This window comes from Curcuma longa, unplaced genomic scaffold, assembly GCF_044706935.1.
Source record: "Curcuma longa cultivar G26 ecotype Majalengka, Jawa Barat unplaced genomic scaffold, ITB_CL_G26_1.1 utg509_np1212_2302976_RagTag, whole genome shotgun sequence".
NCBI lineage: Eukaryota > Viridiplantae > Streptophyta > Magnoliopsida > Zingiberales > Zingiberaceae > Curcuma > Curcuma longa.
The window spans coordinates 1,071,170-1,093,520 of record NW_027435603.1 but is presented as its reverse complement, the minus strand read 5'-3'; the positions used below and the strand labels follow the sequence as shown (position 1 = coordinate 1,093,520).

Below are 22,351 nucleotides of genomic sequence, written 5' to 3'. Positions count from 1 at the left end.
ATTAAAAGCTACAAAACCACAAGTATATATATATAAATCTAACTATCTAGGAACATTAAACATATTCATTGTTTGTTGGAGATTCCATGCACTCCATTGTAACATAAACATCGAATTAATTTCTATCTTGCAGCTAGAGCAGCAGTCTCATTTGTTTTCATATCGATCTTATCATCCTTCTTGAGAAGTTTAGCATACCAGTGAGCAGAGAGCTTTGGAGTCCTCGTCTTGTTCACGTCCTCCAAGTCGACATGGTACAATCCACACCGAGATTGATACCCTTGTAACACCTCAAACACATCCATTAATGACCAAACGAAGTAGCCTCTCACGTCCACTCCGTTCCTGCAAACACCATTTCGATACTTGTTTTCATCCTAATCAAGTTAATTGTGTTTCTCATAATTACTCTATAAATGCTAAACCTGATAGCATCGAGCACGCTACTAATGAAGAGAGTCAAGTAATTGATCCTGTCAGTATCATCGAGTCCACTCTCTTTGAATCCTATTCCAAAACCTGCAAAAGCACAAACTTAATCAACAAGAGATGGCTTAATACAGCTGATTCGATATCGAAAACCGACCATTTTCTTCAACAAAGATAGGATGATTGCCGTATGTGTCCCTGATATATTCCAATATGTATTGCATCCCTTGAGGATCGATCGGCGCTGCCTTTGTGGGATCAAACTGGTTTGTTAGTTACAACACTGCATTAGTTAAATCACTCGGCTAAACCAAAAATGACAAACCAATTACAATTTAGCTGATGCTTAATTACCTGACCGGGTGTTGCATTCCTCAAAGCTGCAGCAATTGAGAAGCAAATTAAAATACTTAGTTTACTAATGACAAGAGAGTGTGGATATATCGTCGTTACTAATTAATTACTTGAAATGTAGGATGCAGAATCAAAATTGAAGTCGCGAAGTTTCATGCTCAAAGCGTTGGGGCTGTCTTTGACATAGACTGAAGAATAATGATTAATGCCTATGTAATCGAAGGAGCCCTTCAGTTGTTGAGATTGGTTCCCAGTGAAGGAGGGGAGCCTGGAGCCAACATTCTTCTTCATTGTTTCAGGATAATCTCCATTCACCAAAGGATTAAGTATCCTAATTATTGAACGATGAGCTTTATATATCTTGTTTGATAATTTAAATGCTTGAAGAAATGATACAGATAGCTAGAATGACTCACCAACCGACGTAGAAGTCGGTTATTCTTTGGGTTGCTGCAATGTCTGCTGAAGAGTTTGTGTCTGGATAAAACCAGAAAGTGTAAACGTTGATGCCTATCCAGCCTTTCTGAACTGCCTGTAGATCATTTGCAAATTAACAAAGGTATATGTATTCTAAAATCAAATGCAATGTAGCATGAAGAATACCTGATACTTGCTTTTGTAGAGCTTCACAACAGATGCATGGGCTAACAGAAAATGGTGAACCACAATGTAAGGCTCTGTTGTAGAATTGCCAGCCTCGCAATTTACTCCTAATCCGAATGGAGACGAGCATCGACCTGGTGCAATGCCTGCTATATCAAATCCACCTAATGCATTGATGTTGGGCTCAGCAAATGTAGTCCATCTTCGAACTCGATCGCCAAAATTTCTGAAGCACACATCAGCAAATGCAGTGAAATCCTCCCTGGATTCATTCCACACCATCTCTTTATATGTTAGCTTGCTTTACTCCATTAATTCAGATTAAATTTCTAATCTTTGGAAAAAATTTAAGGAGCTTACAAAAAAAGTGGGCTCAGTAATCCTGAGTACTCGTCTTCTAGCACTTGGGGATGTTCAAGGTGGTATAGTGTAATATGAGGTTGGATCCCTTCATATTGATCATTAAAGTTGTCAAAAGTTGAATTAGAAAAGAGATCAAGTTGAAGACTAACCATATTTTACTAGCTCATCGATGAAGTTGTTGTAGAACTGCAGACCTTTAGGATTCACAAATCCTCTCCCATCTACAAAGAAAGTAACAGCCATAACAAAATTAGTTTTTATTTTAATAACATTCTAACCGATCGATCTAAAAGTTTCAGGAAGTCATACTTGGAAGAAGTCTTGACCAAGAGATGGAGAATCTGTAGGAGTCCAATCCCAATTCAGCCATCAGCTTGACATCTTCCTAATAAATCATCTCATCTTACTGAAAGTTACTTGTATGATTCTTCTATAGTCAAACTAACTCTTTATTTGTGTGATTGCTTAGGAAGCTAGTAGCTTTAATAGTCATCAATGAGTAATAATTAAGTTATGATTCAAACCCAAAATGAAACAGAGAGAAGAAGCTTTATCTAATTGGACATGAAAAAAGGTGAACCTACTTTATATTTGTGATATCCATCTGAAGCTACATCTGCTGTACTTTTGTCCGGCATTCTTCCTAAAATATTCATCATAAAAAAGGTCACTAATCATCAGAAAGTTAAACGGTGCTTAGAGTAATTAAACACAGGATTATAATATCAGTGACTGAAATTGTATTGTTCAAATGCATCCAATGCGAATTTCAAATGTGAAGTGTTGAGCTACTCATTCTTCCAGAGTCTGTAGTGATAGAGACATTATACGAACTGTTTGGGTGTCGATCTTGAGGCTAGATAAAATTTTTCGACTCTAAGGTTGATAGATCACATCCATATTGGTATTGTAGAGGTATTGGAGATTGGTTTGTCAAGTTGTTGACTCTTCTTGGTTTGTTGAATAAATGTTGGAAAATGATTGCTTAAATTCATCTCCAACAATGCCACCTATTCCATGTGTTTAAATAACCATGCCACCTATTCCATGTAGCAGAAATACCTCCTCACATATGGTTTGTTGACTCTTCTTGGTTTGTTGAATAAATGTTGGAAAATGATTGCAATACAGATTGAAATAATGATTTTCCATCATGTAGAAATCATCAATCTCAAAGTGTTTAATTCATCTCCAACAATGCCACCTATTCCATGTAGCAGAAATAACCAACCAAACGGAATTAATTCATGAGTTCAATTCGGTTTATTTGAAAGTTCATTTTTTTATAAAAAAATATCAGGCATTATCGATTGAATTAATTGATTTTATATCGATTGGATTTAATGATAAAATTCGATTAGTTCTACATTGGGTCAAAAATAAAAGTTTGATTAGTTCGATTTTGAATAGTTTGATTCGATTGGTTCGATTTTAATAAAAAAATGATAAATCTGCCATAGTTTCAGGATTGAATCCGGGGATGGCCGGCCGATTGGTTCGATTTTAATGCTTAGCCTACATGTGGGGATCAAGATTAATGATTGATGTTGACATAAAGTTGAAATAAATGCTAAGGACATTATAACGTGTGTCATTATATATTGTTGTATGAGAAATTACAAAATATGTCATTATAATGGATTTCAACATCAAACTATTACATCGTTGCTATAGTTTCCAATAGAAAATTATTTAAGTCCGTTGTCCTAGCTCATTTATAAACTCTTTGTTTGTCTTTTTCAATCAGCTTCTAGTCATTAATTGTCAACCAACTCTATTCAAAGAGATTTTGGCAGTCATAAATGAAAATTTAGGGTTCCCTTGATGAACAAATGTGAGAACACATACTAGGTGAAATGCATGAAAGGAATAAAAAAAAATAATGGTAAGGAAGATTATATTAGCAAAAGCCATTCGAATTCATATTTTATATATCAGAATAATCTGTTTTGTTATTCATCGACCAAGGGGGATAAAAGGATGGCTGAAAGAATAAAAATCAATTAGTTATTCACTAAGATTTAATTTGATTCAATGACAAGAGTTAGACGGAGATATATAGCTCGTAGACGTTGAACAAAAATTCATTTTTTTGCGTCAACTTTTAGAGGAGCTCATTCGAGACTTATTCGAACTATTACTCAACAAAAAATTAGAGCTTTGGCTTCCTCTAATCGAGATAGAGGCAGGCAAAAGAGGGATTTTATGACATACTAAAACACAACATTACAAACAGAAGAAAAATAATTGAATGGGGGACCAAACTGTTGAAACATAGAGATGAAGAATAAAAAAATAATAATTGCTTCTTTGTTGATAATTATTATAGGTTAACAAATTTATTTATACCGATTGTCAAGATAATCTATGAAAAATATAATAATATATTATGATAAATATGTTAATCATAAATATAAAAATAATGATAAATATAATTACAATTGTAATCTAAATATGATAAGTCCACAGTGATTGAAATTAATTTTTGATTAATATTTAAGATTATCATTATAAAATCAATTAAATCTTTTAAAATAATAATCACTATTAGAGAAAGAGTAGCAGAAGGTTATAATTTTTATAAAGTGATGTCACTTTTGTTACGGGAAACACAGAAAGAGAAAGAAAAAGAAAAAGAAATTACTCGAAGAAGAAGAATAGAAATTTATATATTGATATTGGAGTGGGTTACTAAATTTATTTATACAAATTATTAAAATAATATATGAAAAATATATTTATAAAGATCATCATATATTATGATAACTATAATAATAATAAATACGATTGCAATGGTGATCCAAACATAATAATCATGGACTGATGCTATCTTTGTATTATGAGAAACAAGAACAGACCTTGATGGGTATAATTATCCCAAATGGATGGGGTCCTTCCGTCCTCTGCCACAGCTCCCTCCACCTGCATGCGTTTAACCAACAACAATAACCATTTTATATATATATAGAACTACTGATATCTGATATCTTGCACGACTTATCCTGCGCCCCTCACTGCGCCATCTGGCCGCCGCCTCCGGCGCGATCGACGCACCGTTTGACGGCGAATTCCGATCAGATAGTGGTTGGAATCCGACGAATTTGATCGGAAACGCGGCCGATAGTGTCGGACGTCGGATTCTGACCAAATCACGGTCGGATTCCAACCAAATCACAGCCGGAGATCGATTGAGGAAGGACCGGCGTGCTTGAATCCGGTCGTCGCCTCGGGCGTGATCGACCGTGCTCGCCACTGCCAGTCCTTCCTCGGCCGGTCTCCGGTCGCGATTTGGCCGGAACCCGGTGCGCGCCATTGCCAGCCGCGTTTCCGGCCAAATTCGTCGGATTCCGACCACTATCCGGTCGGAATCTGGCGCCGGACGGAGCGCCAGTGAGCTGCGCGTCGATCGCTGGCAGTGGCCGGACGGGGCGGCGGCGACGGCGACAGCGGCGATGAATTGGAGGTGTCGCGCAGGATATCAAATTATTTAATGAACTAGCTACTCACGCAATTAAGTCCTTAATTCCCAATAAAAAGGATTAATAATGTATGGCTCGCCTGATAAGCCGAAGTGCCTGCTCCGAAGATGAAATTCGGTGGGAAATCTCCCCTGCTCAAGCTGGCCTCACTCACTTGCGGCAGCCCCAAGCCGTAATGTTGCTGCGATAGCAAGAGGATCGCCGCCAGGAAGGAGGAGGTCCAGAAAAAGCTCCCTTCTTTCCCCATCCCTCCGCTCTCCTCTCTCATCGTTTCTCTACACTTACAAGACGATGAAATAGAGGAAGAAGATTTTCACTACCAGCCGCACACTCAAATAAACCAGATCAGACACGTGAGCCCCACTCTACTGTACGCCACAGCCAACTACTCGATTTAACTATTTTCTTTTTTTTTAAATAATAAAACTGTGACCGAGCGTAGAAAATTCCGTGTTTCACCGAATCACGTAATTGACTTTTATTATTAATAAATTTTAAAAACATTATTCTTTTTTTAACAAATTTAAAAATTTTAAAATATCTAAATCTGAGATGGGACAATGGATATGATTAGATTAGGAGAATCTCGAAGGATATATAAAATATAATAAGTGTAAAGTCACTAGTGAACGAAAAATTAATAAATTATTAATGAATTTTAATATAAAAAAAATCATAATATTAAATACATCCAAATGATTTAACATCACAAATTGTTGATGAGATAACACTGAATGCATGGTTACAGTTGATGATATAATTGTCAGAAAGATCTAACTGGTTCAGATCTTAAAAATTCATCATCCAATCTTATCTAAGCATGCTCACATGGCAAACAAATAACGTCTTCAACAGTCAAGGACAGCTTCCCTGTGATAGGCAAACAGAAAATAAACAGTCCAGGGTTGTAAGGCAAAACTCGAGCAAAGAAGATGATCGCAGCGAAAACTAAATTGAACTACTCAGAATTATTCCATGAGAAAAGAAACATTGAAGCATCTCAGGTTCTTCCATTTGGGAGGGGATTAGTTCCAAATTTAGCAAAAGACCCTAAATTACAGTTGCCCAAGTCTTAAGAGAGAGTTCTTATTTTTCCCAACTGAAGGTAGGGATTGAAAGCTACTAGGAGAATAAGCTCATCAGGTATGCTCTGGAACTTACTGCATGCAAAAGAAAATAAGATTAACTAACTCAGATAAGAGCAAACAAAGACATAAATGTATTATAATTGTGGATCTAAGGCCCAAAGTGTAAGGGGGCAAAAATTGATTGACATAATTGTTCACGTAATACAAAACTTTTAACAATTCTGAAAATGATGTTGTTAATTAGATAATTTGAAGTGCATTGTACTAGCATTCTTTATTTTCTTTTTCATTGCAGAAGAAACAGGTGGTTGGACTTTAGAATAGCAGCACTGAATACTAGTAATATGATAAGCAAATTAAGATATAGCTGTCCATATCAAGTAGCAAATCAAGATATAGCTGAATACTCATTTATGAGCTAAGTTATCATAGATACAACTAAATCTTCAATTGATAAGGGTCATGCAAAACCTAAAGAGAAGTGGCAATAATCAGATTCCCTTTTTTCTTTAAAGAGAACTCAAAGCAGTCTCGGCCATTTGCAGCTACTGAAGAATATAGTGAGACTCACAGCTAGAGGGAGGAAGTCAACTCGATAAAAGAACTTAATTCACATGGTAAAAGGATGGCTGCAGTATGAAATTAATGCTAGGTTAATACGATATTATGTATTTATTTGATATATTAATGATGCATTATTGAGTTTCTTTGGGATCAGAAGGAAGTCTGCTAGTAGAAGGGATGTTTAAAAACCATTGATAGTACAGGCACAGATGCATATTAGATTCCAAAAATTCAACCCAGTGAACCCTCAACTCAGATATAACAACAACAACTAAGCCTTTGTCCCACTTAGTGATACATTTCAATTCAGATATATGAACAAAATTTCAAGGATTAGCAAGTACTCCAATAAACTTTGCTTTACGGCAATATACTTCCTCACTATATTAAATTTTGAATAGTAGCAAGCAGATCAACAGTGGCAGTATCTAAGGTCTAAGGATATCGATACCTATCATACTCTATCATACTTAAAATTAAACAAGCATAGTGTTCAATCAATAGCCATAGCATGATCTCACCCTGCAAACAATGAAAAAAAGACGGTTCAAAAGCTGCCAACAATTGTAAAGCAAGAAATCAGTAATTGATGTAAAATATGAGCACCATGTATCAGCAATACAGCAAATTCATACCGCAGAGGATGATGCAGCAGAGTCAATTAACCCCATATTAGTCCTTGCTAAACAGGTCCATAAGAACTGCAAAATCAGAAACTGGACACACTAAATTGATTCACTGTAGCAGATATATATGCTATGGTCTTCATGGATCTTAGTGCTGCAGCAGGCTGCATTCTTAACAGAGCCGAGAGAATCAATAATATGTTACTTAGGTAGAATAGTAACAATAGAAATTACAATGGCTCAAAGGATATCCACTTGGACCAAGTTGATAATAACAATTACAAACCAAATTGACTGATAAAAACAAGCAATAACCACTGGTAGATTCATATCTTTAAGCATACAACGGTCTGTCAGTCCATGCCCCAGAGACATGCCCATTCTCGCAAACATAGGCCCTGACCACCGGCTCCCCATCGTCATGAAACCCAAAGACCCTCCTCAAGCAAAATGCAGAGTGAAGATCCCATGTCTCCCTGCAAGCACAGAAAGCACAAGCCAAGCCAATCTTACCCTTGTTCGAGTCACTTATCATCTTCCACACCCTCGACCGCTTGAAGTTCTTGAAGGCCCCCCTGAACAGCATGTACTTTCGTTTCTCCTCCGCGTGAATGCATCCAGGCCAGTCGCATATATAAAGGCAATCGCCCCTATAGCGGCTGGCGAGCAGCTTGTTGCCCTGTTCACGGCTTAGAGTCCAAGGCCCAGTAGCCAAATGGGAGTTTAGCGGCCCCACCCACGGTTTCATCCTCCTATCGGGGGCAATCGAACCGACTGTGATGGCGTTATCGCCGGAGGGCATAAAGGCGGCATCTTGAGCCTCTGAATTGTCGTAGACGGTGTCAGAGTAGAGGTCATCGAAGACGGACCAGCCGGGAACATCGGAGGGGTCTTGTGACGGGGGATTTCGCTGATCGCTCGAACACGAGGACGGAGAAAAGGAGGAGAAAGAGGGAGGAGAAAGATGGGGGCCGATGTCGCGCTCGAGGCCGAAGTCGGAGTGCTCTAGGAGGACGCCGGCGTGGTGGAGGCCGGGGCAGCAGACGGAGAGCTTGTGAAGGGACGACCAGGCTTCGGCCGTGTCGGTGGTGGAGGAAAGGAGATCTGGTGGGAGGCAGCGGCAGCAGCTGGAGCGGCAGCAGACGGTGCGGACGAGAGAGGAGAGGCGGGAGGAGACGCAGCCGAGGCGGGCCCAGTCGCGGGGATCGGATTCGAGTTTGGCGAGGATGTTGAGGATGACGTCGTCGGAGAGGGAGGCAAAGGGAGAGGAGGCGCTGTAGGAGGCGCCGTCGGAGGCGGTGGCAGCAGTAGCGGCGGAGGAGGAAGAAGAGGAGGCAAAGCGCGAGACCATCGGAGGCAATTTTTGGGACTTTTCGCTTGAAATCGAAGTTAGGGATTGCTATGTGAATGGAGGTGACTCCTTCATTTATAATGAGTAAAAAGACAGCCAAACCTTTTTTACTCTACTACCAAATTTCAATTTACATAAAATTGAAAAACAATAATAATGATAATATAAATAAATAAATAAAATAAAAAGTCTTAAGCTTTGACAATGACGTAAATGTGTCGGACTATAATTTCCGTGAAGTAGCGGATCTCTTTTCTATTAGTGTGTAATAACATAACCGGTTGATGACTATAAAATAATTTATTAAAATAGATAAGAATCAAATTTTAATGAAATTAAGATAATACCTTTTTCATAATGATCAATTATAATATTTTAATTTACTTCTTCAGATATAATTAGATTATTTTCTAATAATTATTCTAATTAGATTATTTTCTAATATTCCAAAAAATATTCAACATATGCACAAGATTTTGAGGCAATTGATTATAGATTTAATTATTTTAGGAAAAAAAGAATATCCTTAATTATTTTTTAAAAAATAAAAATACTATAAATTGTTTATTTTAAAATATTTTTATTCTAGTATTAGTGTAGTACTTATATCATAGCCATCACACGTATAACAATTATTGTATAAATGTTGTAATGTGTTAAAATAATTCTGTTCAACTTAATCAAAATTATTATATAAAGTATTAAAATAATACTTGTTTACAATAATTTTGAAATGACTTTACCAAGTTAAAATGATTAATAAAATTTATTAAAAAATAATAGTGATTTTAATTAAATTAATTGATTTTAATATATGATAACAACTATACTTTTAATTGCTATAACAATATTAACACTCGAATAAAAATATTTTTGATTGATATACTATTTTAATTTTTTTTATAAAAGAGATACTCTTTTGATAATTCTAAGAATTAGGATTAGATAGGGCCTTTTCATTTTTACCCATATTTAAATTTATTATAAAATTTAAAAAGTTTAATAAATTTATTATGAGAAAAAAGTTTAAGATTGACAACTGTTTTATAAAAAATAAATTGACTTCATATCATATAATTAAATTTGAGTAATCATAATCTTCTACCTTATTCTCAAACATATAACTAATTTAAATATTATTTTATATGCATTTATAGGATAATAGCATGATCTATTGATGACATAATTGAAAGCTGTGATAAATATGGATAGTCAATGGAAAACTCTGTTTTTCAAATATGCTCTGATAGTCAATAAAAAACTTTTGTAAAATCAAAATAAGATTAACATTATTTAAAATTAATCAATTCAAAATGGCCGAGTTCAAATCCGGGATACTTAAAACAATAGGGCCCGGATCCAGGTTAACGCCCATTATATATAAACCCGACGGCCCGGTGGGCCCGCCGAGGAGACAAATAATCTCACCGGGCCGACTCCCAGATAATCCGAGTGGGTGGCATACCCGACTCACCGACGCCCAGATAATCCGGCTGAGCAGCATACCCGATCCGAGCAGAGCACCCGACTCGACCCAAGGAGTCGGGGCCGAATCGTACCTTCTGTCACTGACCACTCCATCTGACAAACACGTCGCTGGGTATGGCCACGCACCGTCTAGACGTACTCCACTGTCAGCAGTGTACTTCCTCATTAAAGACAGCACCCCTCTCAGGTACGGAGAGTACCTTCAAGGCAGCAGTTCCACCTTGCTTTGCCCGTGGTACGGCCCGACTCTCCCTTATATAAGGCGAGCCCTTGTGAAGGGGCCAGGTACGCTCACAGTTCCTCACTTCTTCCATTCTCGTTTGCTCTTCTGCTACCGCTGACTTAAGCATCGGAGTGGTCGCCGGTCCCGCCGGCCGTCCATCTCACGGTGTCTGTGTTTGCAGGCCTCCGGCGATCGTCAGCCAGTCTCAGCCGTTTTCCCGCACAGTACCCCTGAGGAAGTGTCGTGTGCCCTAGAAGAGGTTCTTGACGGAACATATATATATATATATATATATATATATATATATATATATATATATATATATATATATATTAATCAATATTAAAAAGCCACATGTAGTGCATGTGCCCTGGAGACAATCATCAGTACACATCCGAATCAGAGTGAGAATACAGCACAGTGGAATCAAATGATCAATCATACAGGTTACATTCCATGTGAAACTGAGTCAGACAGACAAAAGGATCCAAATGGATCAAAATGGAGCAGAGACATCCATGAGCATCACTAGACATTAATGGAGTAATGTTGGCTTTCATACCTAAAAGATCTTCCAAGATTTCCTAAGAGTTGAACAAAACACATAATTCAAGACGCATAATGCAGGCTCACTTCCTATAATAAACATTTTATAGTTCAATAACAAGAGTATATACAAGTCAGGAACATTCAAACTCAAATTCTCGGTGTCCAAGATGACTAACCAAACAGTGATCAAGAAGATCGCGAAGCCAATAATAAGAAAGAAATCATCAAAACTTAATAATTTGCCAAGAGAAATCACAGAGAAACGGAGAGGGAAAAAAGAAACTACAATTCGGCGATAGAAGAGGCGGTTCCGCTTGGCGTGGACCAGCGTCCGACCGTTTGATTTATTTCCAATATTTGTAGTCGCTCGGGTGGTCACAGTTTGACTCGACTGAGTACGAGCATAATAATAAAATAAAAATTAGATTAATCAAGTTATAATTACATAAAATTTACTACTAGACTTAAGTGGACGTAAAAGAAAAATAATTTAATAATTTATAGTACATATGAAATTATTATAAATGTTAAAATTAAAATAATCAAGTTATAATTACAATTTAAGTGGATAAATTTATGATTATGATCAGAAAAAAATATCCTATAATACGTTGCTTGATTAATCTACTAACCGTGAGGATAGCAAAATTATTACTATAGTAATATACATCGGGTAAGGAAGAAATGAAAAGACCATCGGCAACAAGTAAATTAATTAGGTATATTAAGCAAAGATCACAAGAAAATAATATAACATTGCATTAATTTTAGTTTAACTTAGCATCAGACCATCGTTTGCACTGGACATGAAAAAACAAAAGAAAAAGAAAAAAAAAACACAATACGATGTTACAACACTTGTTTACTTTCTAGCCCATTCCATCAGAATCAAGAAACCATGAAACCCTTCAGAAACGTTCCCATTAAATCACCTATATTTTCCAATCTCTCTTTTCTTCTTGATGGTTCGGTTTCCATGATAGACAAACGCATCGATAATTCCAGACACCGTGAAGACACCTGAAATTTAATAGTCCACAATAAGAAACATGATTTCTCAATAAACTTGTCAGGAAATCCTGTGCGGGAAGGGGGAAAGATTATGAGAATTGAAGCATGAAGACAACAAGCATCTTGTTTTTTATAATTTGCATGCTGTCAATGTATCCAGGTAGATCACCTATATAACATCTCAAAGGGACGAAATGAAGTGGATCTTTATGTAAAAAAAAAATGTAAACCCTCATTCAGCCATCCATTCAGGGACAGAATAGATCTCAGTCATCCAAAAGAGAATGACCGAGATTAAAAGACTCAGATCTGATGGTTAAACAGTGGAGCTTCATATGATAGCCTCGCTTCATCCTTCATACTAGTTTTTTTTTGCAGTCAGTGAACGAATATATGATTGTTTTTTTTTTATCCTCTAAAAATAGTTCAATATGGCCTAAATGAAGTTACTATCCTATTTTCAGGCATCAATTCACAGGTAATAAACGGAAATAATTTACAAACCTCCAACTATAGCACATAGCTGTGTCAGGTAGTGCAAGAATGAACGGTTTTCCTCTGTGAAAATCACCTGCAAAGCATTTCCAATTAATCAAGTAGGAGAAATGAAAATATGTATGAATACAAATAAATTCCAATTAGACATCACATAATGTCATATTTAATTTATGGCGACTTCGAGAGTGCATAATATTATTTACAAGTTTCAAGACTAATTTATGAAAAAGGAAATAACACCAAAGTAGGGTCACTCATAACAAATGTCATAGGAATGAAATGATTGGAACGGACAGTGGGACAACAAAGAAGACCAGCTGCGAGGAATGAGCAGAGGATGAAAATCACTTGAAAATTTCCAATGCCTCAAAAAGATGGGTTGAAACCCATTTCACAATGGTGAAAGATCCCCTCACAACAAAGGATTGTTAAGTAAAGTCCGTCTGTATGGGAGACATTTCATACATAATTATGCTTCAGCCAATATACTTTACTTTTCATAAAGGAAGCTTCATGTCACTAATAATACATTTGGAGTCGAAACAAAATTCAGACTTGATAGGTAATTAGTAATGCAAACAATGTAGAAAATGCCATCATGCATCCCAATTCATTTCAACATGCAAACAATAAAATTGCTAATAAAATAAAATTCTGAAAAGATTTCTCACAAAACTCCGATTCTTTTCGATATGAAAACCATAAAATTGCTAATAAATTAAGAAGAAAAACACACTTCAAGAAATCCTGCTAGCTACAGCGAGAACACTAGTAGAGTATATTTAGAAGGAATTTTCTTAATTATGCATACATAATGCAATATAAGCACATGACCGTTATTATATCTTGTTGGCAGCCTTACACAAGGGAACATAATGGCAAACCACTTCTCAGTGCTCACCTTAATCGGCGAGAAGTCATAAAAGAAGTACACCCCATGAAGGTGATTTGGGTGTACATTTCCATCTCTGAAGTGGTCAGTTACAGAGAACTGCAAAACAAATTACATTAAGCTTTCCTGAAAACATCAGAGATAAGAGTAAAATATGGGAATCAAACTTTACCTGGTTTGATTGGATTTTATGTCCTCTCATGTCTTGGTAGATAGTTGGAACTACCTGCAATTTTCCATAGCCATGGTAATGTAATCACATTATTATAAATAGAAAAACGAAAATTCAGAACAGTATTAATATTGATGTGAGGAAATATATCAGGATTAGCCAATTAATATTTACTAATCAAGGATAATTAAGCAAATCATAAGAGCAATGTGCCTCAAATAGTGTAACAGTACATAATCCACTCGCCTTGATGAAATACTGGTACATCCCAGATGAACCTCCTTGATTCCACTGTGCTCTATATTTTAACAAAACCAGATCTTACAAATATGCACACACTTATGATCCTACAAACAATGAATTCATTTCAAGAATGAAAAAGAATAACTTACCCATCAAGTGGGTTCACCACACCTGGGAATTCTTTTCCAAATGATAGTTTGTTTATCTTGTGACTTATCTATTATTTAAAGTGAGGTAAATAATGTAAGCCAAAAAATACGACTAAAAATTATTTTAAATTAATTATTGTAGTCTCTCAAATCAAGGCATGTCAAGTTATTTACATTGTAGCTTTCTGTTTGAACAGCCACGAAATCATGTGTGTGGATGCCTGATTGATGGATGCTTTTTCCAACAGAGAAGTGAAAATTTCCAGCTACCTTGCTGACATCCAATAACCCATGGATATTACATCCTTCCCCCTTTTCATCTTTGATTTGTCGGAAGAATCCTTCTCTTGAACACTGAATAATATTATAAAATGTTAACACAAGAGATGAAGCGAATATGAGGAATCAGAGATAAAAATTCTATGACGATGATTTTCTTGATTAGTCATTTCCATTCATCTTTGTCTATGTTATGGACCATATACCAGCACAGTTACGGTTCACCTTGGCTTCCAAGTCACCAACATAAGTCATACAAGAGGATGCACAACTCAAATCTTATATAAAAGATGCTTACATGGAATGCAAAAATTTGAATGATAAATTGACATAATTCAAGCACATAGTTAATCTGTTGGGATATTTTAGGCTTGATCTTTTGCTATGTAGTTATGATCCATTTATGGTTATTGAGAAGATATTGAAATGGTGTTTGCTAGGTTGTTATCTTTTGCTTTGTTAATCCAGGAACCATAATGACCTCACAATTATCATATATCAGAATAGGTGAAGAAACTAGAAAGAATCTATTTTGTCAAACGATTCTTCCAAGCGTTCCCCTATTCATGCTTTGCACTAGGGCACCCATGGACAACCACAAACTTGTGCTCACAAGTCTATCATAATCCAAGGTGGAAATAAATACAAGCATAGTTACTTGAAAAGAAGAAATGAGAAAATTGATGATTAAGAACCACGTGTCCTACAAGGGATAATGTGTCTTCTCCTTAACTTTTTTTAACCCCCTCTCTATTTCTTCATGTACATCAAGCTACCCCAAATTGGATTTGACTGCTTCGATAACATTATTCAAGTACATAGTTAGGCTAGCATTGATACAGTCAGATCAACCGTGATAAATTCCAGTCCATTTTAAACCAGCAAAAAGGACTATGTCTGTTCTCCTAAACAACAATTCTACTTTTTAAGAGTCACAAATGGTGACAAGCTTGAAGATTAAAGGTCATAGACTTTCAATCCAAAATTTAAAATGAGTTCTTCTGAATAAATATCATAGAAGAAATAGATTTAACAGGGATGTTGAAATCATATAAACCTGGTCAAGGAGATCAACATTTGTTAGAGCCCATCCTTTCTTCCTGTATGCTTCTTGAACTTCTTCACATGAATTACAACACTGATCATCTGACTGATCAAAGATAGGGAAGCTCAATCTCTATTTGTCAACAGTAGCAAATTAATTACTCTCAGACAAATTGAATTTTGACTAGGACAACATACATCTTCTGCTCCATAACAAGTACCACAGTAAGCTTCATTGTGATCAAGCCTTCCTCCATGCTTTTGTAAAGGCCTTTCAATCTGTGTAAAACGGAGCACCATGCTTGTCATAAGTCAGATAATTGGGTTAAGAATAAAAAAGTGTACAAGTACAATGCAGAACTTAGGGGGATATAAATATTTTGTGAATGAAAGCATGAACAGTGAGAGATATGGATAGAAAATTGAAGATAAGATAATGAGGATAAGATAAACAATAAGTGAATTGAAAAATACTTGATCTAAAATAAACAGAAGTACATAAACAACATAACTGAATAAAAGAAAACGGACAGTGTTTCTAGTATGCATGATGATGCAACAACAGAAAGGCACTATAACATAAGCTTGATATCCCTAAGGAAGATACAAATTGGGAAGCAAAATATGTTCATAGCGTGAAATACTGATTTTATTTTGCTTTACAGTAAATTTTGGCTTGAAGATGCAAAAGGCCTAGATTGTAATTCCTTTTGATTAATAAATTCTTTTGGAGGAAAAGAGTAGAATCTTTACAACATGGAATTAGATTGAGAAAATAATTATTGTTGCATACTTCCCAGACAGTGTTGCATGTTAAAGTGTTAGACTGAAAAAATAATCATTGTCGCATAATCTACAGTCAGTAATTGCACATTTATCAGAAGAAGTATGTGCTTAAGTTTGACAAACAGTTCCATCCCCGGAAATGAGGGAGTATATGGCATCCTATCCAATCAAAACCTCATTATTTTAAACAGGTTGAATGTAAAAAACTTAAACCATCATATCTAAAAGAGAATCCAAACCAAAGAAGGTACCGTGCTAGTGGATTACTCTGCTGACAACCAACGGTGCCAAACAAAAACATAACCTTCAATTAAGTTAATTATAGTATATATCAATATGATGCACAGGGATATGGAGCTTTTGTTCTTAATAGAAAATTCACAGCATCTAAAAAACGACAGTAAAATAGCTAAGCTTGTGACACCACAAAATTTTTATTCAAAATAATAACTATTCCATATAAATCTTGTAGATTTTAGCTATTTATATGTTTGCTTTGAAGATTAGATCCAATTCAAATTTATATTGGATAATCATCACTGTTTAATCCACCAGAATCATTCCTCCCGTGGACATAAATTTAGTTATTGCGACCAATCAGTTTTGTTATTTTCCAAAAAAAAATAAGAAAGTAATTTTGTTCGAGAGATAATTTAGTCTTTGGGAGAATATTTTATCTGTTACTTACACAGCTCCTGCAAGCCAGACACAGCAATGACAATGAAACACGGATTATATTCAACTAAATCAAATCACAAAATACATATTCCCATTCCATTATTATTCCAGATCAATTTCAACCAAATACAGTGCAAGTGTTTAGTGTGAGTAAAATATCTTTATAAATTCAGATGCCCTTTTAAACTACAGAATATCCCATACAATCAATGAAGTTTATTAAATAGCTTACACACAGATATACATACAAAAAGAGAATTAGGAATCAAGATCCTGACCATCTCAACAAGAATATAGATGTAGAGTAAATTCTAGTGGCTATTTCGTAGAGCTAATTCAAGAGAATCAAATAATATGACAAACAAATTTGAGGTGAACTTGATGTTGAACTTGGAAGTGTATTCTACTAATTTAAGACCAAATGTGACAGACTAATATCCTTATTGATTTTTCTATTCAAAAAATAAACAGTTTGAAGTTTGACAATGAATTAAAAAAAGAACTAAATAACTAAAAACCTGAAAGACATATAGCTCTTGATAATTATTATTGGAAAAAAAGCAATAATCATTATAGACTTCTAAGTTCAATAGACTGGATATATATGGCATTCATATTTGATTCATACAGAACAAGTTAAAAACCTTTGGAGCACCAATACCACCCTGCTTTGACTCGATAACATTTCCTAGATGGTCCAACCGTTTCTTTATTATATCATGTCTCTGCAAGAGAACCAGTTTAAGATGATGAAATATTAAGGCTGTAAATGAAATGTCTATTCAGCCAGGAATAACTGTACAAACAAAAATTTTACAGTTGGAAGTAGAAACATACAATGTCATAGTGCTGCTCCCCACTTATGTCGACCGTATCAACACTAAGAAGTGAACAGGCTACAGATGGAAAAGTAACATCAAACTGCAAGATAAACAGCATGGTTATTCTTTTTTGGGAGCAATGCAGTTGATATTACTAAAAGTAGGGGGGAAACATTGCACCCCTAAAATTTAGCTGATTTTGCAAAATGTCCATATAGTTTTAAGATGGAAGATGATGTGACAAATTTTGAACTATCAAACGATGCCATGTGTTTGCCACATCATTTTTCCATTAACTTAATGGTATTAGTAGTTGGGTTAGGCGAGTTTTCAAACTCTAGGGGGGCATTTTGATGATCTTTATGCTTTCAGGTATTCTTAGAAGTAGGCAAATCTTTGGTAGTGAAATGAAATTTTCCCCTGGTATTTTTTTTTCAAATATATTATGGAACAAATTAAAATGTCCTAAAACTTGTGTGTGAGTTCAAGAAACAATCATATGAATAAAAAGATTGTCATGAATAACAATAGAAGTAGATGCTGCAACTCAATCTACTGTTTCCAGAAATAATCCAGATATATAATTGACCACTCAAGTTTTAGATTTTAGATATTTATCCATCAAAAAGTTAAGAAAAGTCATCAAGATAAAGGTTTTATACAAGTATCACAGGCTTAAGATGCAGGCTGCATTAGTACTTGATGTGGAACAACTGCTTTGAACCAAAGTCAAATCCAGACTGAAGACATACATTGATTTGTAGCCTTTCTCCTCTTGAAGAATCTACGATCAGCTTACTCTCGGTTGCTGAGTAAAAGAAAAGTCCTAAGAGAAAAAAGGGAAAACAACCAAAATCAGGCTCATCATAGCTATACATATTTGTATGTTTATTGTGTTCAATCAATGAGTTAAATAGACAATTGAAAAAAAAAAACAGAAAAGAAACATCATTCACAACCACAGCTACAGATTCAAAACATGAAAGGAACCTACAGAGAATAGATAATCACAACCATTAATAAAAAAAATATTCCTACCAATGTTGGACCAAGCCTATAGGCAATCATCAGCATCTAATAGCTCAATTAGCACAAATTTTTTTCCTAATAGTCTTGTCTCCAATGACTTAATCCATACGGGATATTCTTCTTTTCTTTTTCTTATAATGATATGGGATATTCTTCTTTTCTTTTTCTTAGAACGATATGGGATATTCTTCTTTTTCATGGAACCTATTCTTCAAACCACTATGACCCTTATGGATTTGAGCTGTTCATTGAACATCAATTTTATCTAGGTTATTCTTCCTATATTTTTCAGAGAGTGATCTTCTTCATTTAAAGAGTTACTCTATCGAGCTTCCATAAGTTATCATCATCTATAGCTCCATGAATCTAATTCAAAAGAGTCATCATCAAGGGAGCCAAACACTCAAAGCGACTAGGACTCATCAGAATTGTTGTCTTCATTTGCGAAATGTTTTAGCTTGTCTCTTTTACTTTGCCTCTTCATCAGAATTGATGTCTTCAATTGGTAAATGTTCTAGTTTTTTTTTTTTACTTTGCCTCTTTACTTTGATTCTTTTGATGTGTAGTTTTCTAAATTAGTTGCATAGTTTATCTTGCTGATAGGCTAAGAAGGCATGCAGTGCTACTGACCAAAGATATATCAAGGATTTGAAAAAATGACTGAACGACTAGGAAGTGTGAGAAGAGACCTGGAACATGTCAACATATACGAGAACAATCAAAGGCCGAAGGGAAATGCTCATATTGGAAATGGAGAGAAATTCAAGAAGACACGTTTGAACACCAGCTGGTCCTTAGTCTAAAAAAATATGGTACGCATACTTTATGGATCGAAAATTGTAGGACAATTAGGAAGCAACATATACAAAAATTCGTATAACGAAGATGAGAATGGTGGATGTATAGGGTTATAAAAAAATGAGATAAGAATTTTAATTTAGCGCATATAGCAACGTATTATTTACATTTAAAATATTGCAAATATACCATGGAAAGTTTCTCGCGTAATGATATCATAGGAATCATTATTTAATTATTCAATGATATTTCTTTGCCAAAACTTATTTTTGATGTACCGAATTTGTATAAATATTTGCGTGACATTGACTGTGAAAAAAGAGGATAAAAAGGAAATAAGAGCTAGGATAAAGAAAAAGAAAGAAAATTAAATTACTGTCAAATTGATAAAATTATAATAAGGACATTTTAGGAATGTAATTTGTACAAACGCTAATAACCATGATGTGATATTATTAACCTTCCTCTTAACGAGATTTACTTGAGATTCGCAAACATATAATCCCATGATATAATGACCTCTAATGGAAATTACAAGAGATTTACATATATAAGGATTTTGAAAAGGAAAATGCGTATTTGCTTCTTTTTTTTATAAAAAAAAACTACAGGCCAGGAAGTTCCTTCGAAATGGATCGAGCTACAGACCCAATGCAAACCGCTAATTAAACTGGATTTCCACCAGAGAAAGAAGAAAGCGCCATATTTTATCAAATAAAACGAACAAAAGTGAACACTCATAGGCAATCATGTAAGCACTTTATAGAAAATCATAAGGTCACAAAAGAACGAATCGACGAAAATAGAAGTCAAGAAGTCAAAAAAAAATGGACATCTCCCGAAAGAGATACATCGGATCGCCCACTTAACCGAATCAAGAAAACAAAAAAAAATCGATCACACAGCAAGCGATGGAAGCGAACTTACTAGTTTCGGAGATAAACAAGAAGAATATGATGATGGAAGAGACGACGGTGATGACGCCTCCGGACAAGGTCCGGGAGTGGAAATCCTCGTTTATCTTGGGGTACGCGTCGAGATTCTTGAGGTTGTTGAGAATCATCATGACGCGGCCCCGCCTTCGCGCGACCTCGAATTCGTCGGAAGAAATCTAGGGCTTGTGTCGGCAGACCACCTCCGCCGAGGCCGCTCGCCTCCGCCGCGTTCTCGACGGAGGCCCCTCGAAATGCGCTCGAAGAGAACAGATCGTCCAATTTCCTCCGCCGCCCTATTAAATAAAGAACAAAAGTAGCTAAATCTAAATTAGGAAAATATATAATCTCCATCGATTTATCTCCTCGATTTGAAAATTCAACGTCAAATATTTTGATTTAATTGAATTGTTCAACAGTAACCCTATTACCGGTGACAGAGCAAAATAGCTAATATCGAGGTGGAAATTGTAATGTGCCCAAGTAAATACCGTGGGCGGAAGAGGCTTATATTGAATTTATGAATGTAGAGTGTTTTATTAGAAGATGGGTAGAGTTGATGGCACGGAACGCGGTTTGACCGTCTTTAGAGATAGTGATACCGTCAAATTGCAATTAGTAAAAATAAGTGGAGAAATGTTTAAAAGTTTTCTAAGCTCTTCATATTCTACTGAAAAAATAATAATTTTTCTTCTTTTATTTTTTTTTTAAAATGATTATCAAGGTTTTTTTATTTATGAGAAAAAGGATAATTACCTGCCTCTCCTTTCAATTTTTATCATAAAAATATTCCTTTTGTCTCAAAAATCATTTATTCCTAAAAGAACTTGCCTTTCTACAAAATTTAGTATAAAAATGAATGATAGGTAAATATGTTCTTTTGTACCTATGATATAATTTTATAAAATTATATAATATATTTTAACACTTAATTATCAATATAAAAATAATATATAAAATTCCAAAGATGAAATGAGATCCAAAAAAAATGTTAAGAGGGAGATGGCTTTGATTAGAGTCGTCAATTTTAATTGAGTCTGTCAATTGACTCACTCTATCAAATAATTTAAATGAGTTAGATTAAAATCTTATCAGCTCATTTAAAAATGAATCTAAATAGGGGAGTATATGTGGGTACAAGCGAGCTGATTTATGATGAGCTTGGTGTTGGCTCATGGGTTAAGAAAAAAATAATCTAAAATTGAATTAGGTTGGTTAATACGTCAATTATTTTGATTTTGATTAATATGTATAAATGTAAAATAAAAAATTAGGAATTTTATTGAGATTTCTTTTTAAAATGTTGATTTATGAATATTCAAATTTAATAAATTAAAGAGGGTTTTTATTTTTATATTTTTTAATGGACTGTGTCACTCTAATCTCAATCCATCTTGAATTGGATTGGAGATTTTTAAACATGTCAAAATGATAGTCCGTTCCTCTCCATCGTGGCAGATGTGAATTTTTGATGATCAATTCGCCCTACCATGGACTAAACCCATCTAATAGCTCTATCTTTTTCTTCTGCAAAAGATAAAATTCGTCATCCCAGTGGCTCCACACGGTCGGACCCACGATCATCTGTGAGGAGATAAATCTACAGTTGACGACCGGCTTCACCAAGATTCAAACTCTTAATAATTTTGCTCTATCATAACTTGATACCACATAAGAATTTAAAGGTCTTATTTATTTGGTAAAACTAGTTTTTTATACTAATTTTAACTTTATTTGAAACCATCCAAAGGCATACAACCTTAACATTTGGCTCGCTAATAGCATTTTAGAAGAGCAATCAATTAGCTTATGTAAGGACTTACGATCTATTTTGATATCAAATTTTAGTTGGGCAATAAAATATATTATATAATTATTTAAAAATACATTAGGAGGCCTAAA

General features: G+C 35.1%; 3 protein-coding genes across 3 annotated transcripts; all 3 read right to left on the bottom strand.

Moving 5' to 3' along the window:
• Positions 1-9: 9 nt before the first annotated feature.
• On the bottom strand, positions 10-5,537 carry LOC141820588 (beta-glucosidase 22-like). Its single transcript, XM_074707923.1, has 13 exons — positions 5,308-5,537; positions 4,608-4,671; positions 2,334-2,392; positions 2,059-2,134; positions 1,899-1,970; positions 1,747-1,834; positions 1,387-1,648; positions 1,200-1,315; positions 894-1,114; positions 784-809; positions 587-692; positions 426-519; positions 10-345 (listed from the first exon to the last, which is right to left on the bottom strand). Exons 1-13 carry the CDS (start codon positions 5,494-5,496, stop codon positions 123-125), a joined length of 1,596 nt encoding a protein of 531 aa, XP_074564024.1. The 5' UTR covers positions 5,497-5,537; the 3' UTR covers positions 10-122.
• Positions 5,538-7,754: 2,217 nt separating this feature from the next.
• Positions 7,755-8,888, bottom strand: LOC141820676 (phytochrome A-associated F-box protein-like). Its single transcript, XM_074708037.1, has one exon. The coding sequence runs from the start codon at positions 8,855-8,857 to the stop codon at positions 7,841-7,843; it is 1,017 nt and encodes a 338-aa protein (XP_074564138.1). The 5' UTR covers positions 8,858-8,888; the 3' UTR covers positions 7,755-7,840.
• Positions 8,889-11,855: 2,967 nt separating this feature from the next.
• LOC141820550 (uncharacterized) lies at positions 11,856-20,733 on the bottom strand. The gene is made up of 13 exons (XM_074707876.1): positions 20,445-20,733; positions 18,443-18,516; positions 17,707-17,790; positions 17,514-17,594; positions 15,604-15,684; positions 15,419-15,511; positions 14,257-14,436; positions 14,083-14,150; positions 13,937-13,988; positions 13,691-13,744; positions 13,528-13,617; positions 12,633-12,699; positions 11,856-12,137 (listed from the first exon to the last, which is right to left on the bottom strand). The coding sequence occupies exons 1-13, from the start codon at positions 20,581-20,583 to the stop codon at positions 12,046-12,048; spliced, it is 1,155 nt and encodes a 384-aa protein (XP_074563977.1). The 5' UTR covers positions 20,584-20,733; the 3' UTR covers positions 11,856-12,045.
• Between the last annotated feature and the right edge of the window lie 1,618 nt (positions 20,734-22,351).